This window comes from Zonotrichia leucophrys, chromosome 4 (genome assembly GCF_028769735.1).
Source record: "Zonotrichia leucophrys gambelii isolate GWCS_2022_RI chromosome 4, RI_Zleu_2.0, whole genome shotgun sequence".
In the NCBI taxonomy this organism is placed as follows: Eukaryota; Metazoa; Chordata; class Aves; order Passeriformes; family Passerellidae; genus Zonotrichia; species Zonotrichia leucophrys.
Window position 1 is genome coordinate 37,381,102 of NC_088173.1, and position 20,634 is coordinate 37,401,735.

The window sequence follows — 20,634 nt, forward strand, 5'->3', positions numbered from 1 at the left end:
GTTCCGCCTGCGGCGGCGGGGAGGGGCGGGGCGGGCGCTCCGTGGGCGGGCACAGCCGGCGCGGCGCTCTCCGCCGCCGCCGCGCGTCCCCGGTGCACCCCACGTGCCGCCGCCGCCATGGGCGTGCTGCCGGTGCCGGCGGAGGTGCGCGCCATCCTGCTGGACATCGAGGGCACCACCACCCCCATCGCCTTCGTCCAGGTGAGACCCGGTGGCCGCCGGCTCCGCGGGGGGCTGCGGGCATCGCCGCTCCTGTCGTGACCCCCCCAGTCCTGGCGGCGCGGGGGGCTCCCGGAGCTTCTCCCTTCGTACCGTGATCTCCCCGGCCCTGAGCTCGCCTCAAGGCAGGCTGGGGTGCCCCGGGAACGAAAGCCGTGACCCGTTTTCCGCGTTTTTCTGAATAATGCTCGCGAGAAAATACGCCTTGTGTTGGCGATCGGCCGCCCTGCGGTGGGCTGGGGAGCAGGACACTGCGCGGAGGGTCGGGCAGGGCAGGGGGTTGTTTCTTGGATGGATATAGGGCAGCTGGGGTGCTCACAGCCTCGGAGGTTCGGGCAGGTCAGGGGTTTGTTTCACGGATGGATATAGGGCAGCTGGGGTGCTCGGAGGTTCGGGCAGATCACGGTTTGTTTCACTGATGGATATAGGGCAGCTGGGGTGCTCGCAGCCTCATCCCGGAAAAGCCCTCGAGCATCGCTGTTGCTTTGATGCTGGAGCTGCAGCACCGCAGCCGGCTCTGCAGAGAGCCTCAAGTGCGGGCTCGCTGAAGTACGATGCTTCTTGGCCTTAATTTCGGTAATTAACCGTTTGCAGTAATCGATAATTCTGGGGTTATCCGCTGCCTTTTCCCTTCGGGAGGCTGGTACGGCCGAATGTCCCCGGTGTGCCGGGGCAGCGTGTCCAGCCCTGCAGCAGGGCAGCGTCGGGGACACACCGGGATCGGAGCGGCAGCCAATGCACGAGTGCCTTCCCTTGCCTAGGAAAGAGCTTCAGGCTGCTGTAAATGCTGCTTTGGGTACAGAACCGAGGGCACTGGGAAGCCTGTGGGTCAGAGGCGCTTGGAGAACCGCAAATTGTGACAGCCGGGGTCCCTCCTCTGCGGGCGGCTTTGGCTCGCAGGAGGGAGCGGCTTGCTCGGATGGATCCCTTCTCCTGCCCTTCATTAACCTGGATTTCTCCCTGAGACATGACAGCTTTCGGTGGATTTTGCAGCCAGTGGCTTACAAAGGTGCTTTGTGACCCCCATGGCAGGTGAAGGCTCCTGCCTGCCTTTCTAGAGGCTTCTGCTAACACAGTCTTAACAGATGAACAGCCTGACCTACATCCATGTTCTTCCAGTGCTCTTGAAGAAACTTCAGGCCTAGATGGCATTATAGCTGCCTGCCTCCCCTCAATGTCTGTCAGTTCAGACAGTTTGGACAGCTCAGGTTTCTTACTAAACATCTAACAGAGCACCTAAGTTGTTTCTGTCCACCTCAAAGCCGTTTTGCAGTTGTGCAAACAATGTGCCATGGACCTGAGACTCTGGATTTCCACCCAAAGTCGTTCTGCTCCAGGGAGGCCAAATGGGTTTTGATTCCCAGTAAAATTCAGTTTGATGGAAATCCTGAAAATGCTTGGAACAAGTTAGTTCATTTGGGCTTTCAGCTAACCTCTATCTGCCTTTGAAAGGTCCACTGATGGTTCAGTGGACACTATTCTTCAATATTAAACGATTTTATTTAATCCTCTCTCTAATGTTAGAGTGACTGAATCTGCAAAGTAAGGGAATAGAATGAGTCAGTTGATGGGTGGATTAAGGAAAGATACCAGAAAAGAGAGTATTTGGAGTCTTTCTTCCACACAGACTCATGGCCTATTAAACTCAGTACATCATTGACTGGGATCACTCTTGGCATCCATAAACCATCTGTCCCGCCCGCTGTCCACTACTCCAGCTGTCACGTGGGTGTCCCCTCTTAGTCCACAGACCTATGCATTTGCCAAGACTTTTACCCTTTTAAAATCTCACAAATCACAGAATCCACTGATCTTTCAGTCAGTTTGGGAGTTTTTCTTAGCCAGCACAAGAGTATGAAACGCTGCTTTTGAAAAACAATTGGCTCCTTTTGACATCTGAGTTGTAAAGGAGGTTAAACCAAGCCAGCAGGTCAGCTGCATTTCCCAGTGGATTCTCTTTAATTTCCTCCATGACTTAAAAGATAGCTTCAAAGTAAAGGAAATGAGAGATTAACTGGGGGCATTACTAGGCTTTTGATTTCCCTAGGCAAGTTTGTGGTAATTCTTAAAGCAATTTGCATTGTTTTTAAAATATAAAACATGGAAAATACAGTATTAGAGCAATAGCAAATCCTGCAGTTCTGCCATCACATCATAATCTCAGGACCACTGCTTTCTTAATTCATTAATAAGCTAAAGATGACATACCTATGGGCCATTTTTTGAGGAGAGGTGAGTTCAGGTTAATAAAATTAAGAAATTGAGAAAAGCTCAGTTCTCTACCCAAAGAAAGGTTTTCCCTGCCTTTCTCCTTAACCTGAGGCTTCTCACACACCCGGGATGTGCATGGTGGCTGCTGTGGCTCCTGACTTGTGAAACACCACTAATGAGAGCAATTTGTAATTATTTCTGATTGCCCTTGGGATCTCTGTGAAGGTTTGTCATTTTCCTGTGCTGCTCTTCCCAAACCCCGTTTAATTTCATTTGCAAGACTGTCCTGTGGAGCTCAGTGTCACGGGACCAGGCTTTTCATTTTAAAAGTTCCTCTAGCTTTGGGGAGAGGTTGAGAGGTGTTTTCAGAATGACCTTTGCTAGGACAAGTGTCTCATCAAGAATACAATAGCATAGCTTATCTGTTCAGAGTACATACATTGTCAGCCTTGTGGGAATGTGGGGTCACATGTGCCATTTGAGACATTTTGGTGGGAATGTGGGTCACGTGTGCCATTTGAGACATATTTTTTTGCAAGCCCAGGAAAAGTTGTCACCCACCTTTCCATCGCAGGCTTTAAAAGTTTGAGCTACGTAAACATTTGTGGAAAAAAATCCACCTGCACTGATCCTGGCCTGAGGCTGGCTCAGTCCTGTGACCAGGCAGACACCCTTGGCAGGAATTTTCACCAGCTGCAGCACTGTAGGGGAAGCATAAATTTGGGAATGTAACTGTACAGGCAGGACATGCGAACGGTTCCTTTAAGAACCAGTCAGCCTTACCTCTGCCAGCTTAAAGGAGCAGCCTCTTTTTCTGCCAGGAGACCTTGTTCCCTTACATCAAAGACAACGTGAAGGAGTACCTGCGTGCTCACTGGGAGGAGGAGGAGTGCCAGCGGGATGTGGGACTGCTGAGGAAACAGGTTAAGTAACATTAGAATCATTCCCTGTCTCTGCATTTGCCTTGCATGCCTGAGGCTTTGGGTCACCCCACATTTGTCCCCGTCTCTCTGCCCTCATCCATGGAGGCCAGTTTCCTTGAAGGTTGGAGTCTCCCCCATGCAAAGCCTGGAGTTGGGCTTGGCAGGCAGCAGCTTCCCTCAGCTCACCTTGGTCCTCACAGCCCCTGGGCAGCTGTTGAGCCAAGACTTTCCAGCTTTTTGCCTGCACTTCTTGAATCCAAACCTCTTTTGGGAAGCAGCTCAGGGAAGGCAGAGCACTTGTTCCACACAGAGCAGTGGATGCTGCCTCTGACCAGGGACACAGCATCATCAGTTTGAGACTTGTGGCTGATGCCAACAGATGCATTTGCTTCTTTGCCTTAATTATAGTAATTAAATACTTAAATAAGCATAGTTCTCATTAGAGTATTTACAATACGGCTACAGTAATGCTAATTGGTTGGTTTGGAAAGTACAGTCCAAGCAAGTATTTCTAAACACAACTGGAGTTTAAATTTTCCATTGAGAAAAGCAGGCAATGTTGTAACCCCCCCTGTGAAGTGCAGTTCGAGCAGTGTCCTGTACAGCAGTGCATAGATGCAGATGTTAGATCTGTTAGATCACTTTCCTACATTAGAGGTGTGGAAATGGCTCCACCTCTTCCCTGCCCTCTTTCTATCATGGATGATTACACAGAATCACAGAATAGTCTGAGTTGGAGGGGACCTGCAGGGATCAGCAAGCCCAGCTGTTTAGTGAACAGCCTGTGCAGGGGTCAGCCCCACAGCCTTGGCACTGTCAGCACCATGCTCTGACACCACTGTGCAGGCTCAGGAGGACTCCAGCCTGGACGGGGCCGTGCCCATCCCTTTGGAGAGCGGCAGCGGGGAGGAGGAGCTGGAGCGCGTCATCCAGGCCGTGGTGGACAACGTGCACTGGCAGATGTCCCTGGACAGGAAAACCACGGCACTGAAGCAGCTGCAGGGCCACATGTGGAGGGCAGCCTATGCCACCGGGCACGTCAAAGGAGAGTGAGTAATTGTGTGAGTAGTTGTGTGCCCCCTCCTGGGGGCAGCTCTGGGGGGCAGCTTCCCTAAGGTTTATTAGCAGGAGAGCTGCATAAGCTATTCCTGGGAACAGCCCCACTTACAAATACAAGTAGCATCACTAGCTCAGCAGATAAGTCCATATTTGAGAGATTTCTTGGTAAACCAAGGGTCACAAGTATGAGCTTCTTACATTTCTTAGTCTTGCATTCTTTATCCCCAAATTGCACTCATATTTTGGAACAAGTATAAACAAGCCAGGGTTGCAGGGTCAGACCCTTTCAGTTGTTTCCTTCTGCTTTGTCTTTTACCTGTGTGTTTCCTGCCTTTCCACTTATTTTTGTCTTCAGGTTCCTCTTTGTTTCAGCCACAACACAGGAATGCATAAGTAGGGACAACTGAAATTAAGTCTGATCTTCTTATTTAAGAGATACTTTGTTAAACTGTGCATTTCACGTCTCTAAGTAAAACAAGCCCATAAATTCACTAAGTTTTGCCAAATGAGGTGAGCTGACAGAGAAATGTAAACATCCAAAACCAAATCAAGAGAGATGCATATCCTGTTGGTTTTGTTTTTAAAAACAAGGCTAAATTGTCTTACAGTGACCCAAAAACTGTGGGGAAAGCTGCCTTCTTGGCTGCATTCAAGGAGTGAGATCTCTAAAATCTCCTTGCCCAGCTCTGCATCACCTGATGCTGGAAGAGACCTGGTTCCAGGAGCCCTGGGCAGATTGAAAATGAAGTCCCTTTGCAAACTAATAGGACAAAACAAATTGTCACAGTGCATGCCTAATGATGTCCCCCCAGGTGCCTCTGGGTTTGCCCTTACCTGCTGCCCTGTTTTGCTCCAGAATCTTCGAAGACGTTGTTCCAGCCATCCGGAAGTGGCGGGAAGCAGGGATGAAGGTCTATATCTACTCCTCAGGCAGCGTTGAAGCCCAGAAGCTTCTGTTTGGATACTCTACAGAAGGTGATATCCTAGAGGTAGATAACCTTACCACCTTCCTTACAGCTTCTCCCCCTGCAGAGCACTCCCTTCCCACAACCAGCCTTGCTGTAACACTTTGTGAATGAATTCTGTGACAGGAAGGTGGGGCAGTGGGTTTGATCCATGGGAATTCAGCTCAAGGAGTTGACTGTGAGAGCATGGCTGCACCAACCCCTCATTACTATGGCAGAAAGGGAGGGAGGGAAATTCATCCCTGCTCTTCAGATGGCACTCAGCAATGGCCTGTGCATCTCTCTCTCTTTCAGCTCTTTGATGGCCACTTTGATACCAAAATAGGCCCCAAGGTAGAAAGTGAGAGCTACAGGAGGATTGCTGCCAGTATTGGGTGTGCCACCAACAACATCCTCTTCCTGACAGATGTCCCTCGAGGTATGTGACCTGCCAGTGCTGCTGCCTCTCACCTGTGCAGGGGAGGCGGGTGCTCTTCAGAGGTGTGCTGCTGCTGCCTTCTCACAAGCACCCAGAAATGCTTCAGCACCTGCCCTCTAGCTGCTGCCATCCTCCTTCTTTACACACCCAGGCTTGTACACAGCAGTGGGATGTCCATGTGCAGCGCTGCAATGAGAGAAAATAGGTCAAGTAGAAAGCCTGCCTTTGCACCAGCCAGGCAGGAGAGAGTGCTGAGGCACGGCCCATTTACAGACAGGGTCAGTGGTTTGGCCAGGGCTCAGGGGAAAGGGTGGTGTTTGCTGTGTTGCTACGTGGCTGATTCTTTGTGCCACTTTATGGTTAGGTTGTGTTCAGCAGCAGGAAAACATTGCTTCAGGTTGCCAAGACTTGACCCATGGAAATCCAGGCTTGAGAAGCTAATTTAATTTCCTGCTTTAGCTGGAAACATCTTTCTGGCAGAAATAGCAGTGGGTCTCAGTCTGAGCCAGCTCAGTCCCCCAGAGTTAGTCCTTACCTCCTTCCCAGCCTTGGCAACAGAGCTGGTGGGAGCCTGTGGTTACCTCCTTTTCCCTGGATCATCTTCCAGTGGCCTTTTGTGCTCAGGGAGCAAAAAGAAGCTTGTGAGAAGTGACTGGGGGAGGGGGCTGTTGACTCACAAATGCCACAGGCTGGCCACAGCCTCATGACAGGAATCGAGCTGATGGAGCAGGAATCGGGCTGATGGTGTGTGCTGCCTGCAAGGAGCCTTGGAGAGCCATCAGCTGGCAGAGGGGAGGGGATGGTGAGGCAGCCAGCTCCATTCCTGCAGCTGCAGCCATCCACAGCAGGTCTGCCGGGAGCTGGTTCCTCTCTAGAGCCCTGCCATGTGCAAATGCTGCTTTCTCAGTCTCAGCCTTCAAAAGCACTCAGGTGTTCTGGGGCACCCTCAAGCCTCAGGGACCCTGCAGTGAAGAGGTCAGTAAGGGCTGTCCCCTCCACTGTCCCCTCTCTGTCTGTTTTAGAAGCCAATGCAGCCGAGGAGGCGGACACTCACGTGGCTGTGGTGATCAGACCGGGCAACGCGGGACTGACGGACGATGAGAAATCCTATTACAGCCTCATCTCCTCTTTCACCGAACTGTTCTTGCCTTCCTCCACTTAGGGAAAGCGGTGCGCGCACAAAAGACTGTGCTTCACCTAATTGTCCTTGTGAAATGTTAGGTCATTTTGTCCATAATCAGAATTTCAAACCAAATCCACATTATGTCTTGGGCCTCGTGCAGGCCGGTATGGATGGAGAGTATGGCGTGGGGTCCCTGGTGCAGTAGGACAGAGGCCTGCTGCCAGCTGGAGCTGGGAACAGGGCAGGGAGCAGCACCCATGAGCCCTGCTGTTCCTCCCCTTTCCTGGCTAGCAGTTAGCTAAGGGAATGCTTCCTCCAGACTCATCCCCTGAAAGCTGGTGCTGAGATTCCCCACTGTGAGCTCTGTCATTGTTAGAAGCAGTCTGCAAACAAGGTTCCTGTCCCCTTGCCCCAGAGGGAGCACTAGGGACCATGGGGGGATATGTGAGCTTCTCCCTGCAGATAGGATTTCTGCTAAGTCAAAAACATTCACAGTTAGGATTCCCAAAGGGAAATGCCAGCTGTGGGCTATAGTACAGTAGGCTCCCACAGAAGAAGCCAGCCCTTCCTGCAGGCAGGCTCTTCAGACAAGGAATAATGTGTACCTTGGCTGTGTCTGCAGCAGCTCTAGGTACAAAACAGCACAACTTGTATATGGAGGCTGCTTAGAGCTCCACGGCCAGCCTACCTAGAATGAAGTCAAGTATATATAAATACAGCTTTAAAAATTGAATTCTGAACACATTTCACTGCTGCTTCATGGTGCTGGGCTATGGGATACAACTGTCTGAAGCCCAAAGTGAGCTTGACAGCATTTCTGAAGTATCTCAGCACTGACCCACAGAGCTCCTCCTCCAGCCAAGATCACCCAGTCACACATTCACAGCACTGGTCAGCTGTGAGCAGACCTTGACAAACTGCTCCTGAGGGCAGACATCCTGCTGCATTTGATGAGAATTAAACCCCTGACCATTTCACCTTACCTAATTTGTGCCAATGTAGATCAGATGGTCATGGAGCTTTTCCTAATGTAGTAAATAAAAACACACCTTTGCTTTCATTGTGTTCACTCCATCACAGCATTTAGCCTTCCTGTCTTAGCACCAGTGATCCCAGCACCTAAAAGGCAAATTTTATTATTTTATTTCTAAACCTGTGAACACTGTGTTCCTGCTGTCACTTTCCCCAGTCCTTTCTTTAAGGCAGCAGCCTTGTCCTGCCAAGGAAGCTGTACTACCTCCCTGACCACATTAGGATTTCAGTTGTGGCTCAGTGCAGGAGTGAGAGCCACACGTAGGTTATACCTGGTAGCAGTGGAGTCAGAGCAGTCTGGAACTCCTGTCTGAAATCCTGTTTCCCCATTCCCTGCTGCTGGCACTTCATGCACGGGTGTTTGCCCTCACAGCCAGCCAGAATAGAGGATGTGCTTGCTGCCTTCCTGAGTTCTGATTTATACCTACACTGTCCCTGTTGAGGGAGGCTGATGGGTAAACAACAATGAAGAGACAAGCACTTGGGGGGGAACCAAACTGTGCCAGCATGGCCCTTCTAAGAATTTAATAGTAGCAGGTCAGGCTGTGGGGCAGCTAATCCAGATGCCTTTCTGGGCTGTGCAGTGGGTGTGATGCTGCTCCTAGAAAGAGCCTGCTAATTAGTGCTGTTACAGTAAGTGTATCTGCATGGCTGAATGGTCCCTGGCTTCTTTAAGTGATAATGTTAATCATTACACTGTAAATAAATACTCACCTTTTGTTTTGCCTTTGCCATCAGAAAGCTATGCTTGGGGTAGGGACAAAAATAAAGCTCACTTTCTCCATAAAAGCACTTTATTTAGTGGTCATGTTTTAGTGTACATTGGTTGTCATTTAGTTGTACTGAAATGTGCTGTTAGAAATACTCTAAGAAATGTACAGAATTATCACTAAAAACCTGAAATTCAGTTTGGATTGCATATAGGAAAAGGAGCAAAAGGAAAGAAAATAACCACATTTTTTTTTCTTTGATAAAATTACAAAAGCTAAAATAAAAAACTGAAAGTATTAATTAATCAGGGAAAAAAAGACACAGTGGACTATTTACAGTAAAACACCTTTACGACAAATTGCTATTTTGTGCTCCATATGGATTGAGTGTGTGCCAGTGCAAGAGGATCCCACCTGCATGTTCTCCAGACTGTCCCCTCCTTCCTTGCCCAGGAGGAGCTCCCTGGATGAGCCCCATGGGAGCTGGCACCTCACACTGCTGTGTCCTTGGCCACTCTCAGCACATCCTCCTGGGAAAGCCTTCCACTCATGACACTGCTACAAGGAGGAAGCCTTCAGCAATCCACAACAACCCTCTGTTGGCCAGAAATCCTCTGGGTTTGTAACAGCTGCCTGAGAACAAGTTTTGGTGCACAGAAAAGAAAGGGCTGGCTGAAAGCTTTCAACTTAGCACACAGTTTGGCTCAACTGTTTCTCCTCTCAGGAGAGGCCTGTGACCTTTGCAGAAGACTGAATGCCCTTTTGCCTTTTCCCTCTGTCAGAAATGCCACAGAACAGTACGAGTTCCCCTTCAAGGGCCTTTTCCTACCATTTTAATTTCTGCTTGTTTTCCTGCAGCTCAGACAAGATGTAAACCCAAGCTGAGCCTGATTTGTGGAGGAAAATAGGAGCCATGGGGAGAAGCAACTCCCATCACTCCTCTACCCAAAAGCCTTCCCAAAATCAGGTTTTGAGCTCCTTTGAAAACAGACCTTCTGTTCGAAAACCTCCCTTTAGGGAGGGAGAAGCCTTTCTGGTTTTGCTGTTCCTTTCTTGTACCTCCAGCCCTCAGGCACATCAGCCAGCCTCTGTGCCAGAACTCCCTCCTGGCAGCCTGGAAACCCATTGAAACCTGCAGCAGGCTCCACTCAGGACAGCTGGCCACACTGAGGGGACCAGAGCCCAAACTCCAAACTAGCATATCTGAAGTTTGGCTTGCACAAGGAGCAAAACCAAACCCTGTGCCCAGAAGCACTGGTACTGTTCTTATGGCAGATGAGCCTGGTATCTCTAACAGAATGTTTTCCCCCTCAGTGAACATAAGAAAAAAAAAAAAAATTAAAAAGCTTTTGAAATACTATACACAATGTGTGGTGGAAGCACTACACATGGAAGAAGCAGCTTCTTCTGGGTTGTCTTCAGGGCACACAGAGATTCTCCTCTCAATTCAGCACCTCACTGCCAGCAGTGCCCACCAGGAAGGCAAGCTCAGCATCCCAGTGTCACCCCTCTGGCCTGGGGATGATCTGCCTGGCCACAAGGCAGCACCAGCCAAGTCTCACTTCCTGATCACAGCACAGCTCCTCCCAAACCCAGATTTACCGTTGGCTGCTTTGCCTGCCTGCCATAAAAACCAGTCCACTGGGGTCTTCTGTGTCTGATTCCAGGTTCTGGAGAAACAGCTGGGGCTGCTCCCCCTCCCAAGCTCCCCCGGCTGGCAGCACAGAAAACAACCCGGGAAACACACGGAAGATGCAGTCTGGTGACTCGGGAACAGGTGGCTCCTGAAGACTCTGGCTGTTCGAAGTCTGCTTCCTTCAGTTCCTTCTCTGCAGGGTGGGCTGAGCAGGACCAGCCTCAGAGGGGCTGCTGAATGTTTTGAGCAACAGGAGTGTGACAGAGCCACTCAGAAAGAGTCACAAACTGAGCAGCTTGTGCACTCTCACGCTGCCATTGAGATGGATCCACTCCTCTTGCAGCAGACACCTCTGTTTGTTTGGCTCTTAGTGAAACAGCCACCCTCAGAGCCCTTTGGCAATGCCATCATGATTGCACATGGAAAGAAACTCATAAAAAAAGTGTAAATGAGGTCATGTTTCACCCATGAGACCCCACCTGCCCCCCTCCCCCCCTGCCAGAGGACAGGCTACACCTGATCTGTCTGGTACTCAGAGGCTTCTGACAAGCTTTCAGAAAAGCTCAGAAAGTTTTCCTGGTACTCAGAACAAATTATCTCAAATCTGTAATGCCTGAACTCCACTGCAAAGGTGCCAAAGTAGCACAGGAAGCACATCACTAGGCCCCACTGGATCCTGGAAGCATACATGTGAATGCCCTGGGCCATAAGGATGAAATCTGGAAGAGGGAAGTCAAGGAGAACAAGTGGGAGCAGAGACATCAAGCAGTTTGAAAGCCAACAGGGAAAAAAATCTGAGCAAAGTCACCTGGATAAGCCCACCCATCCAGCCATCACGAGGAGAGTGTGAATGTGATGCTAGAGATGAAAGGGATGTTAGGTGTCCAATGATGCCCATGGAGCATAGCAGCTCTCCTATACAGACCAGGGCTTCCTGATCCCACATCAGGGTGATAAACATTTACAGAGGGGAAGTCAGTGATTTGCTTGAGCATCCAGCTGGCCAGGGACAGAGCCAGCAAGTGGGAACCTGGCTGGGGGCCCCTACCTGCCAGGAGCTTCCCAGTGGGAACTGGATCAGATCACTGCACCCACCACAGGCAATGGGAACACCTTTCAATACACACTTTGAAATACTTCTATTTAGATCACCTGCAAAACTGTCCCTTTCTGTGAAATCTGGAAGCATCACTCTACACAGTGGATTGTGCCATGAAGCCAGACTGCTTAGCATTCCAAAATGCTTTGAGATCCTAGCACAGGTGTGAGAAGAGCTGCTGCAGCACAGACACAATACCTGGCCTCCTGGGGAGCAAAAGGATACAGAGCACCACGCAGAGGGTGATGCTGGCTGACAGAGCCACCCGTGGAATCCCAGCTTTCCGCCCCTCGTTCTTCAGGTTGATCTTGAGGGTGAGGGCAGACTGGATCCAGCATGCCAGTGTCCCAAAGCCAAAGGTCAGAGATGTGCCCACGTTGTGGATCTCCTCATCATTGGAGAGCTAGCAACAAATAAAGCAGTGATTGCCTGGACACAACAGGAATTATCTGAGAGCTAACAGGATTGAGATGATGTATAATTTCTTCTGGCAGAGGGGTAAGGTGCAACATAACCAAGGTGAGTTAACAACTGTCACAGTCAAGCAGATCTTTTGCCCAAAGCCCAAGAGCACCCTGGAAAATGCAGTTGCTTGGGGACTGTCTCCACGGCTCCCTGACAAGACTCACAAATGCAGAGCTCAGAAATAAATTCTTCCTTGGCTCCAAGTGATGGCCAGGGCAGGAAAGGATAACTCACTGTGGGTCTTGTACAGCTCCCTGCAATGGATGCAAATTGTGCACCTCCAGTGCCAGCCCTGGCACTCCCCTGAGCTAGCACAAGCCAAAACACAAATCCATGCTCCTGGTTTGGCAAGTTCCTCCAATTTCCTCTTCTGCCCATCCTGGTTTGGCAAGTGACACCAAATCCTGGGCCACTGGGGTCTGAGGCAACGTGAACCCAACCTCTGTGGAGTGCCAGTGTTTCCCTGTTCCTTGGGCTGCCCTGTCCCACAGGGCTCTGACTGTGCAACACTGCAAGGCAAAATGACAGCCAGGTTCAACTAGCAAGAATCTGCAAAAATATTCCTTGAGGCTGTAGTTCCATTCAAAAAGTCCAGCATGGACTTAAGCCAAACAATTTCCATTTTCCCTCTGAGGCTTTTCTAGAAAAGAAACCACCAGTCTGTAACTTCTCCCTGCAGCCTTAATTCCTGTTTGATGATTTAACAAATACCCATCAAACAAGACACAATCTACAAGACAGCAATCCATCTGCTGTGCCTCCACTGATATCTCCCCTCCTCTCTACCCTGATTTCTTTCAAGAGTAGGTACAAACAATCATTCAGGCAAAAATGGGATTGAGCTGCCTTTCCCAAGATACTCAGCACTGCAAGGGACTCACAGCTATAACGTCCCTCTGAAACACCCAATGTATAATTTTCCAGAAATATGATTTAATGCCACATTTGGCTCAGCAGTCAGGCAGGGAGGGGCATAGATTAAGGTCTCACTGCAGCATGTTTTCATGTTTGGCAAAAGGTCTAAGTAACTAACATGGTAGTTAGAATCAGACATCAGAATAATAAGAATTTATAGCCAGGCAAGATTCAAAGCATCTACTGTTAAATTACAATTATTTGCTCTGAAGACTGAAAAATGGAAAGTGAAGTTGAAACAATTTCCTAGTGCCTGTACTAGAAATACTCTTCTCAGAGGTAGACAAGCTGTTACAAAGGCTTCATAATTCCTAGCTGAAAAGCTCTTGTGAAAAAACAAGACCCTGGGTTTTGGGCTTGTGCTGTGGAGTTAGGAAGACCAAGACTTTCATAAAAGTCAAATTATCTCACAACTCATTCAAAAAAAAAAAAAAAAGTCAACTGTAAAGGACACCAAGTTCCTTCAATACCTGTACAATCCAAAGAGATCCTCCTCACCCTTCACAAAACAAGTACCATTTCTGTATTGGGAAGCAGCCAGCCTGCACTGGCCTTTCTCAGCTCCTGCCTGATTATTGGGGGTCATTATGTGCACCCCAGTGAGAGACAGAGCCTCGGAGTCAAACCCAAGCCCCACTGACTCTAACACCTCGATTTTCATGCAGCCCTGACAGACACAATGGTGATCACAGCGGACACCCACCCCTACAGATGTGGCAGATGTTTGTTGCTATAGCGTTGCAGGACAGAGGGGGAATGGAGGGCCCTCACTCACACACCCACCACATCCGGAGAAGTTCTGGCACTCCTCTGCTGTGTCCCTCTCCTGGCAGGTCTGAGGATCAGCAGGAGGTGGATTTAAAACAACATGTGTTTTAAAAGAAGGACATTGAGCTGTCTGCTAAATTTGTACGGGCATTTGTGCATCTGTTTGCACAGATGTGTCCGCAAACTTCCCGCTCAGCCCTTTCACCCAGGGCCATCTGTGCCGACTCGCAGGGCTCAAGAGATTCAGGAGGCTCCTGCTGAGGCTCTCAGCAGGTCAGGTCTAAGCATGCAGGTGCAAACCCTGCTGGAGACACGTGAAAAGTGATTGTGGCCCTTCATCTCAGCTCACAAGTGGCAGATAGAGGTGGCAGAGCAGAGGTAAAGGGAGGGCTGGTATTGTATTAGCTGGGAACTGCCCCAACGAAGGCAGGAACTATGCATCTCACTCTGTGTTCTCAGAAGGCTAATTGATTATAATACTATATTATATTACTTTATAATACTATATTATATATAATATACTATATTTAGTATAGTATAGTATAGTATAGTATAGTATAGTATAGTATAGTATAGTATAGTAAAGAATACAGAAAAGATACTTACTGGATTCTAAAAGGATAATAATGAAAACTTGTGACTCTTTCCAGAGTCCCGACACAGCTTGGCACTGATTGGCCAAAGAGTCAAAACAACTCACACCAGAATCCAATGGAACAATCACCTGTGGGTAAACAATCTGCAAACACATCCCAAAGGAGCACAACACAGGAGAAGCAAATAAGATAAGAATTGTTTTCCTTTTTCTTTGAGGCTTCTCAGCTTCTCAGGAGAAAAATCCTGGGCGAAGTGATTTTTTCAGAGAACGTGAATGCCACAGGCTGGGGCACGTGCTTTTCCCAGGCTCACATCACAGCTGGCTCAAAGACCCGAGCAGAGCCGCTAGGAAAGCAGGGCAGTCACATCACAGACAGAGCAGTCCAAGCCTGCAGAGCAGTACCTGAAAGTTGCCGAGCAGGGTCATCCCAAAAGAGGCCAAGCACAGAGCCACCAAGCCACTGATGTTCAGCCACGGGGTGAGCACCTTGGGCTTCAGCTGGATGAAGCGCAGCACAGCCACAACAAGTGCTGGGAAGGAAACACAAGGCATGGGACATCAGTAGGGAGAACCTGCTGCAGCAAACACCTGCCTGGGGCCCCACAGCCCCCTCCTCCTCTTTCTACCTGCAGGCTAGCAAGATTTGTGCTTCTGTACAGCCCCCTCCTACTTAACTGGGGACAAGATTAAGCACAGGAAGCATTTCTCTTGTAATCCAGCTACAGCAAGCTCCAGGCTTCCTTTTCTCATTATGCTTTGTCTGCAAATTTTCTGGGGGAAAGAACACCTTCCTGCTTGCCTGTGAAGCTCCCAGCACACAGTCCATCACATGCACACCATGCATTCACTTAGTGGCACCTGGACTTGTATTGCTTCACTCCACTCACAACTGCTGAGCCTAGCTGGAGGACAGATGTCAAACCCCACTTGTATTCAATATATGTGAATGGCAAACACATATTTCCATATGGGTTTGCCATACATATTTCTATTCAGGGTTTACCATAACATCCACTGCCTTTTCTCCTCCTCTGGAACAAGTTCTGTTGCCACAAACATGAGCCAAAATGTTGCATTAACTTTCCATGAAGACTGGAATAACATTTATTCCAATTCCCCCAAGCACTGTGGTATATGATAATGATAGATATGATATTTCATACATCATATGATATGGCACAACCCCAGAAGATACTCAAATTATGTATTCTTGCCCTCCCTAGTGAATGGTGCATGGAACAACACAGAAAGCCAGGCAATCAGTTGGCTTTCAGATGTGATTCAAGCCAGACCACTAAAAACCAATTTAGTTGAACAGGAAAATTTGCTTGCTTGCTGGCAAACACCTTCTTATGCTCATGCTCAAATCAATAGCAAGTAGCTCATATTGTTGTAAATAGTTCACCTTAGCAAATTAGATCTGCACTTTCCACAAAAGTGCTGGTACAATATCGAAAATATATTATCCCTGGTATAATACTGAAAACATGGCTTTGGAAAATAAGGGTATTGTCAGTGAAAATTACCCAAACTGCAAAAACAGTTGAATTTACTCTCTCACAATTACTCTAGTGAATCAATCCACTCCAAATCCTTAAAAATGAGAACTTTGTTCCACCCCAAAAAGAGGATTTATATTTTCTATCCCCCACAGTGGGACAGCCACCTGTGACTACTCAAGCACATGTACATGAACTTTTTAATTTCTGTATCTGCAATACAGACTCCTGAAATGATGTGATCTTTTTCTAAAACCTGATGGGAGTTCCAAAAAGGGATTAAAAGCATTCCCAGCAAAACAATGGTATTTTCAATTTCAGTAATTCCCACACTTCTAGCATGGTTCTGTAGTTTTCCTGTCCTTTAGCTTTGACATAACTAAGGTGGTCAGAGATACAAGCTAAAAGCAGCTCTCAGAAGTACACAAATACAGCAGAGGAAAAACTGACTTTACCCACAAAGTAGAGATAGGAACAGAATAGATTCTTTCTGTTGGAAGGGGCCTACAACAATCATCAAATTCAGCTACCTGACCAACTCAGAGCTGACCAAAATGTAAAGCAGGTTATTGAGGGCATTGTCCAGATACTTCTTCAACAGTACAGGCTTGGGGCATCAACCACCTCACTAGGAATCCTATTCCAGTGTTTGACAGCTCTCTCAGTAAAGAAATGCTTCCTAATGTTCAGTCTAAACTCCTCCTGGAGCAGTTTTGAACCATTCCCATGTCCTGTCTCTGGATCTGAGGAGGAAGAGATCCACACCTCCCTTTCCACATCCTCTTCCCATTTATACTTGAGCCCAGTGTTACTCTGTCCCGGGTACAGGATACAGCATTTAGACTTGCTTAATTTCATCCCATTAATCACTGCCCAATGTTCCAGCTATCTAGATCCCTCTGGAAGGCACCTGGTTTCCCAGGAGAGTGAACAGCACCTCTCAGTTTGGGATCACCAGCAAACTTGCTCATGGTGCCTTCACATCCTTCATTGAGATCGTTGATAAAAATATTGGACAAACAGGCCCTAGAACTGAGCCCTGAGGGACAGCACTGGTGGCTGCATGGCAGCCAGATGGGGCTTCTCTAGAGCCCTGTGAGCCCTGCCCTTCAGCCACTTCTTCACCCAGTGCACTGTGAACCTGATCATCTCACAGGTGCACACCTTCTCCAGAGGGCTGCTGTGAGGGACAGTGTCAAAAGCCTTATTAAAATCCACAAAAGCTACATCCAACACCTTCCCTTCATCCACCAGGTGTGTGGCCCTATCACGGAAGGATATTGAGCTTCTTAAACACGACTCTCCCTTTGTAAGCCCATGCTGACTGTGCCTGGTGATCGCATCATTCTTTAAATGAGTCCATATCATCTTGTCCATCATTTTTCCAGGAACTGAGGTTAGACCAACAGGTCTGTAGGTCTCAGAGTGTTTCTTCATACCCTTCTTGTAGGTTGGAATAACACTGGCCAGCTTCCAGTCAGCAGGGCCCTCCCCAGAATCCCAAGACATTTGAGAAATTATAGAGAGGGGTCCTGCCCTAACATCCATTAACTCCTTCAGTATTCTGGGATGAATCCCATCCAGGACCAAGGGACTTGTGAGCATTCAGCTGACACATCTGGCCCCTGACAATCCCAGTGCTCACAAATGGACAGTCACTGCTCTCAGGCTTGTAGTCCTTCAACCCCAAGAACTGGACAAGTGTGTCCAGTCTTTAATAAAATCAACATTTTATTAAAGACTGAGGCAGAAAAAGCATTGAATGCCTTCTCTTCTTCTTCATTCCTATTAGTCAGGTTACAGACTTTAACAAGTATCTGTCCAACATTTTCTTTAGGCCTCCTTTTGCCACTGACATACTTAAAGAATACTCTTCTTGTTGTCTGAGACAACTCTGGCCAGTTTTAAATCAAATTGAGCTTTGGCCTTTCCTGTCTTCTCCCTGCATATACAAACCACAGCTCTGCAATCTTCCTGCAAAGCCTAACCTCTCTCCCACAGACCACATAATGGCTTTCTCCTCTTAAGCCAAGCTGGGCTTCTGCCCCCCTCTTTGAGCACAATCCCACACAGCTGGGTTGCCTGCTCCTGTCCTTCTAAAAGGTGGTTCTTAAACACTGACCAGCACTCATGGACACCTAAGCCCTCAAAAGCAGATTCCTGAGATATTCTGCTAAGTACTTCCCTAAAGTACTTAGCAGAGTAAAGAAGAGCCTAAAGCTTGCTTTCTTGAAATTTAGGAGATCAATTCTGCTTTGATTCCCTAAATTCCTTTTTTCTCATTACAGCAGAAGTTCTAAACTCAACCATTTCACGATCACCAAGGCCAAGACAGTCACCTACCATCACGCCTCCCACGACACAGATTTGCAGTCTGGAGGTTGCATTTCCCCTGTCACATTTCTTTCTTTGCAATAGAAAGAAGCAGCAGTGAAACATACAGTTCAAAAGGTGTCACATCATCACATTCAAGAAGAATATGTACAGGATATTACTTAAGTTTCAGTGACTCTTAAAACAAACAAAACAAAAGAAAGAAAGAAACTCCAGTTGTGGTTCCTACCTAGAAATGCTGCCATGTTCATGACTTGACTAAACACACAGCTTGCAGGAGGTGCATCACCTGCAATACTTGAAAATATAAAGTGTATCATTGTAACTCCAGGATGGCAGAGACACATAAACAGAGACTCATGAACCAGAGCAGTACTTGGAAGAAAATAATTCATTTACCTTATATAAGGTGGTCTTTTGGGACCAGGTTTCCTAAGAGACACAGGAACAGGAATAAAGATTCAAGGTTTTCTTTCCCATTTTGCTGTTATTCTTTCATTATTTCAAAGAAACAAGTGATTTAATATAAAGCCCACAAACAGCTCTTACCTATCTGGTACACTTAGTGGGAGAATTTTGTTATCTTCCACTGCTATAAAGTACCTGTCAAGAAAAAGGGAAAAAAAATAAAGAAATAGTGTAAAACTTCATCCTAGCTTCCATTCTAAATATCACTCAAACAACATTAAGTGTTTCAAGCCTACTGACAGGATCTGCTGGAGGATCCTGTGTTTTCCTCTGCCCAAGCAGGCAGTTTTATTATTTCTCAGTCCACATGCTTTCCTTTGTGTTGTGTCTGTTTTGCATGGTTGAGTAGACAAACAGGGTCACTGAACTGAGCTGCTTTAAAAACAACCAGCCAGGGGAATGTTTTCATTTTTACTTTGAGTCATTTTGATTCATCAGTTTTACTATGGTACTCCATCCACAAAAAGCTGTTTTAATAGAGAGGGGATGGGATGAGAAAAACAGCAAGCAGTAGAGGTCAGACAAAAGGCTTAAGCTGCCCCTGCTGCTGAAAAACAGCGTCCACAGACCATGGCCAAAGCCACATCCTATAACACAACTGCTCCTCAGCCTGAGCACAGCTGCAGATCACACATTTTTCACTCCCAAATTCATGCTGCAGTCATCTGCCTGCATGCTTGGAGAGAGCCCAGCTCAGGGAGGTGCATGTCTTATGTGCATTTTGGTAAGAAGCATGAGGGAGAAAGTGAGGTGTCAGCATTAAGCTGCCGGCAGATTCTCAGTGGGGTGCTGGATGCTGCAATTTTGAATTTCTACCCCAAAGCAGGGCTTAAGTGTTTCTCCAAGAGCTCTGCTGAGTCATTCAAAGAAAATGTAATTAAAGGAAAATTTTACATTTTTGGCTGTCTCTTTTAAGGCAGCTCCCAGTAGCACACACCAGAAAGAAAGCAAGGTCAGCAGCTTGGCCTGGGGAGCACAGAAACTCAGGGATAAAAATGTGATGCTTCAAGCCATGAAGTGGCACAGACTGACCCCTGCCCCTACCATGTGCCTTCCCAGCCCCACAGCAGCTCAAGGGCAGAGCACCCCCAAAAGATTCTCCTTAATGAGAAGCAGCCTCCCAGATAACCAGCAGGAGATAACTTACACTATCCATAATCCAGCTGATGTAAACAGGGTGAAGACAAGAGGTAAAAACATCCACACGCTGCATTTCTTCCCATCCATACCTGCTAGAAACAAAGAACAAAGTAACAACGGGGGGCTGAGGCACCCACCCTCCTCAGCCCCCTCTTCTGAGGGCAGCAAGGGCATCCCACAGCAGTGCCGAGGTACCGAGCTGCTCACGGCCACAAGGGGTTAAGCTGTGCCCGCAGGCAGCATCCTCCACGAGGTTTGGAACAACCAGGCACTGAGCCCTGCAGCGGGAGACTTCTCCACCACACCTACAGGATTTGAGTGGTTTTCAAAGCACTTCTCTCAAGGATTTTGTGCGAGGTGACCACAAGACCTGCAGATCTGATTCCCTGCTACTTCCCACACGCACAAGGCAAGGCAGCCTTCTACCCGGGATCATTATCGATTCCACACACTGCCTCAGCTGCAGCATGGAGAGAGAGGGATGCCCGTGCTGGCATCATCTCCACAAAGGGCATGACCAGCTCCCATCCTGGCCACAGCAAGCAGCTAAAAATAGTGTCTGGATCCACATCTTGAGCGGAGCAGAGCTCCAGTCCGGCTCGCAGCGCTGTCGGGAGCCGGGATGAGGCTGCCAGCAGCATCAGCCCTTGACATGCAGGCACAGTGAAATCCTGCATGTGGCGTGAGGATGCTGCGGACAGCGCCTCCCGAGGAACAGCGTTTGTCCTCCAGGCAAGATCATGCTGGACGAGCATCTGGAGTGCCGGGCTGTTCCTGTAATATGTGCAATTCAGGAGCGCTGCTGTGCTGAGGACACAGAGAGCCCTACGTCTCCATGAGAGTCCTTTGATAATGGATCAAGTATTTTCTCATGCTCTGTCCTCGTCCATAAACGTTCCTCCAGGCACTAGCACAGCCAAGAGACACAAAGAGAGAGGGAAACTACACCAGGCTCTCAGCTCCAGCTTTACGTTCACCGGGGCAGCAGCGCCTGTGCCCCTGTGCTCTGCCCCCTCCTTGCTGCAGGGGCAGGCATTCCCCATCAGCACCCA

At 48.3% G+C, this 20,634-nt stretch overlaps 2 protein-coding genes across 4 annotated transcripts in view; one reads left to right on the plus strand and one right to left on the minus strand.

The window, feature by feature from the left end:
- On the plus strand, nucleotides 1-8,742 carry ENOPH1 (enolase-phosphatase 1). The gene is made up of 6 exons (XM_064711153.1): nucleotides 1-201; nucleotides 3,252-3,353; nucleotides 4,200-4,402; nucleotides 5,269-5,401; nucleotides 5,672-5,795; nucleotides 6,818-8,742. Exons 1-6 carry the CDS (start codon nucleotides 118-120, stop codon nucleotides 6,955-6,957), a joined length of 786 nt encoding a protein of 261 aa, XP_064567223.1. The 5' UTR covers nucleotides 1-117; the 3' UTR covers nucleotides 6,958-8,742.
- TMEM150C (transmembrane protein 150C) overlaps nucleotides 8,728-20,634 on the minus strand; it is a 21,453-nt gene continuing 9,546 nt past the window's right edge. Inside the window, exons 1-8 of one of the 3 annotated variants that reach the window (XM_064711156.1) lie at nucleotides 19,778-19,824; nucleotides 19,590-19,674; nucleotides 18,524-18,577; nucleotides 18,374-18,406; nucleotides 18,204-18,271; nucleotides 14,544-14,671; nucleotides 11,621-11,798; nucleotides 10,662-11,015 (exon numbers count right to left, since the gene is read on the minus strand). In XM_064711156.1, the coding sequence (XP_064567226.1) occupies nucleotides 10,807-11,015; nucleotides 11,621-11,798; nucleotides 14,544-14,671; nucleotides 18,204-18,271; nucleotides 18,374-18,406; nucleotides 18,524-18,577; nucleotides 19,590-19,669 (750 nt within the window). In that variant the 5' untranslated portion in view covers nucleotides 19,670-19,674; nucleotides 19,778-19,824 and the 3' untranslated portion in view covers nucleotides 10,662-10,806. Of the gene's footprint in view, nucleotides 11,016-11,620; nucleotides 11,799-14,543; nucleotides 14,672-18,203; nucleotides 18,272-18,373; nucleotides 18,407-18,523; nucleotides 18,578-19,589; nucleotides 19,675-19,777; nucleotides 19,825-20,634 lie in introns of those variants that run through there. The other 2 variants (XM_064711154.1, XM_064711155.1) reach the window with 2 other exon arrangements.